Genomic DNA, 3,588 nt, shown 5'->3' with positions numbered 1-3,588 from the left:
GGGAGAGCTACTTCAATGCTGTAGTCTTTGGCACCCTTCAGGTGTAGAAGGATTAAAAGATACTCACAGACATAAATAAGTGTCTTTGTCTTTCGTTCTAAAGATACTAGCTGGGGAAGGGTGCCAAATAAGGAGGGGGTATAACGAAGAAATTCTTGTCATATGAGAGCATTTTATATTGAAATTGCTTGGAACTACTAGAGCGCGTGTTGATACTGAGAAATTTTCTCTAGTTATGATTGCTGGAATGCAAAGGAGTAAAATCGTAACTAGAGCTGGGTGTACTATGTGGAGATAACGTAGTATGTAATTTTCCTCTTGATCTAATAAAAAAGTAGTACTATATGCTTTTCCTTTTCCTTTTTATAAGTAAAGGATGAGTGAAATGCAGTAAGATATTGCAGAGGTATTCTAGACTCTAGAGCTCTCCCTGTGTTGAAAATAATAAGCGAAGAAAATTTTCAGAAGATGGTAGAATTCTTGTAACGGCTTTGTATTCTCCTCTTATACATGTTCTCTTCTTATGGGTGGTGCATGGTGGTTAGATATTTGAAATCGGATTTCATCAGCATTTTTTTATTCTCAATTGATCACGAGTCGCTAGAAGTTTGATCAGTTTAAACTGTGAGTGGAAAATTTAATTTGAAATGATAATTGGTAGGGTAACCTATGCAGCCAGCTTATTTGATTGACAAAGTTATAATATTAAAGGTTATCAGTACTTTAGACAGTTACCTTTGTTTACTGCATTGCCGGAAAAGAAAGGGACTGAACAAGAAGTCCCTGAAGACTTGGAACACCATGCCACAAGTCATCTGGTGGACTCTTTGACTTGAAAGAAGCAGTAGAAATTTTGTTGGCAAAAGGACAAACATCCTTGGCCTTAAACACATGTGTTGCTTTACTAGTTTTTTGGTGCAACTTGTCTCATATAAACGATGTAACATTCAATGTTATACACGATAGGGGAGGTGCATGGTGGTTAATGATGGGTGGGGAAGGGTGCCAAATAAGGAGGGGGTATAAAGAAAAAATTCTGTCGTATGAGAGCCTTTTATATTGAAATTGCTTGGAACTACTTGAGCGCGTGTTGATACTAAGAAATTTTCTCTAGTTATGATTGCTGGAATGCAAAAGAGTAAAATCGTAACTAGAGCTGGGTGTATTATGTGGAGATAACATAGTATGTAATTTTCCTCTTGATACAACAACAACTACCCAGTATAGTCCCACAAGGTGGGGTCTGGGGAGAGTAATACGTACATAGGCCTTACCCCTACCCGAAAGGGCAGAGAGGCTGTTTCCAATCGACCCTCGGCTCAGGAAAAGGAAAAGGAAAACAAAAAAAAAAAAATTTCCTCTTGATCTAATAAAAAAATGGTACTATGTGTTTTTCCTTTTCTTTTTTTATAAGTAAAGGATGAGTGAAATGCAGTAAGATATTGCAGAGGTATTCTAGACTCTAGAGCTCTCCCTTTGGGGAAAATAAAAAGAGGAATTTTTTTTTCAGAAGATGGTAAAATTTCTTGTAACGGCTTTGTATTCTCCTCTTGTACATGTCTTCTTATGGGTGGTGCCATGGTGGTTAGATATTTGAAATCGGATTTCATCAACACTTTTTATTCTCAATTGATCATGAGGCGTTAGAAGTTTGATCAGTTTAAAGTGTGATAGTGGAAATTTCAATTTGAAATGATAATTGGTAGGGTAACATTTTGGTCTGTGCAGCTTATTTGTTTGACATAGTTATAATATTAAAGGTTATCCGTACTTTAGACAGTTACCTTGTTTACTGCATTGCCAGAAAAGAAAGGGACTAAACAAGAAGTCCCTGAAGACTTGTAACACCATATCACAAGTCATATGGTGGACTCTTTGACTTGAAAGAAATAGTAGAAATTTTGCTGGCAAAAGAAACAAATATACTTTGCCTTAAACACATGCATTGCTTTACTAGCTTCTTGGTGCATCTTGTCCCTTATAAACAATGTACATTCAATGTTATACACGATATGGGAGTTGCCCAATTTGTAATTTCTTTTTGTAGCATTGGCTCGGTGGGAGTTTACCATCTTTAAAATTTCTCATTACTTATAAAAGAAAAGATAGTTACCTTTGTTGGGGCTTTTGTCTTTTGCAAGGCTTGTTCTATTAATATCCTTTGATTTTTGTATATATTTTTGTTCTTGGTTGATTTATGAGTCTATATTAGAATGCTAATCGGATAGCCATCATCAATCTTTTGTTTCCTAACTCTTGCAGTTTTTCCTGAGAATGGGTGGACTACCAATAGAGAGCACTTCAATGGCCATATCTGTGTCGCAACATCCAAAAGATGAAAAGTCAGCTCCTTCTACGGTCCCTGCAGATTCAAAGCCAAAGAAGAAGATTTGCTGTGCTTGCCCGGAGACGAAGAAACTGAGGGATGAATGCATTGTGGAACATGGTCAATCCGCTTGTGAGAAATGGATTGAGGCTCATCGTAAGTGCCTACGAGCTGAAGGCTTCAATGTCTGAAATTGGTTATAGAACTAATTCTCCCAAAAAGAAGAAAGCTGATATAGTTATGTAAAATGTCCGGTTTATGTTGGCATTGCGTAGATTAATTAGCTAAATTCTTACAGATTATCTATACAAAACATTTTTCCGTATTTTCAGAATAAAGCAGGAAGATATTTTAAAAAAATATTGCTTTCTGGGACAGGAAATAGTGCAAATGATTTGGTTTCCGTTACGTTTGTTGAGAGAATGTGAAAAGTGGACCTCATACAGTTCTATGCTTGAAACTATCAGCATCTCGCTAAAATTGAAGAAATGCAGGCTAAGAAAGATGTTGAAACTCTGTACCGATATTAAATTTAACTTATAAATGACACTACTTGAGCAAAAAGGCCTAGTGATCCAGTGGTTAAGTGCTACTAAGCTCCTATTAAGAGCGAGAGTTAATTACTGTTGGCGGTAGATTTAAGTTTTTATTTTTGACTATCAAAATATAATACTCCACTGACCTCTTACAAAATTAAAGACCTATAAAACCACATATTTAGTTAAAACTGACAATATATAATTGACGACTTCCAGAATAAGACATTTAGTACAGTTCCAATGAGGCTATAAATACATAAAATAGAAATTAGAGTTTTAGTATTATTTTGAATTGTGTGCTTTTTTTTTTTTTAAATATGATGTCATTTTAATTATTTGTTCACTTTTTTCTTCACTTATCAAAATATGTGATACTCTTTCCGAAAATTCTGGGGTGATTGGTAGGAATGGCCCTTTAACCACATATATTTATTGCTTGTCATGGATTATTGGTAGATTTTATGCTTTACTTCATCTATATGGTTAATTATTCACTAGCTTTATCCGATTGGTATGACTTTGTGATTGTATAGTCGTTCACTAAGCTATACCATATTGGCATAACTTAATGTTATCTTCATTCGGCCTACTTGTCAAATTGTTCACAAAATTCTAGTTGGCGTGATTTTGTGCTTGTTCAATTGTTCACCGAACTCTACCAGATTGACATGATTTCGTGTTATCTTAAAATTTACAATTTCAGTTTCGATAAAATCACCCCAA

General features: G+C 35.2%; 1 protein-coding gene across 2 annotated transcripts in view; it reads left to right on the top strand.

The window, feature by feature from the left end:
* LOC109230448 (cytochrome c oxidase copper chaperone 1-like) overlaps positions 1-2,729 on the top strand; it is a 3,808-nt gene extending 1,079 nt beyond the window's left edge. For both annotated transcript variants that reach the window (XM_019395949.1, XM_019395948.1), the window contains exon 2: positions 2,263-2,729. In XM_019395949.1, coding sequence (XP_019251494.1) covers positions 2,275-2,517 — 243 coding nt within the window. In that variant the 5' untranslated portion in view covers positions 2,263-2,274 and the 3' untranslated portion in view covers positions 2,518-2,729. The remainder of the gene's footprint in view (positions 1-2,262) is intronic.

This window comes from Nicotiana attenuata, chromosome 7 (genome assembly GCF_001879085.1).
Source record: "Nicotiana attenuata strain UT chromosome 7, NIATTr2, whole genome shotgun sequence".
Lineage (NCBI taxonomy): Eukaryota > Viridiplantae > Streptophyta > Magnoliopsida > Solanales > Solanaceae > Nicotiana > Nicotiana attenuata.
The sequence above is the reverse complement of the archived record's forward strand: the minus strand, read 5'-3'. Positions and strand labels throughout refer to the sequence as shown.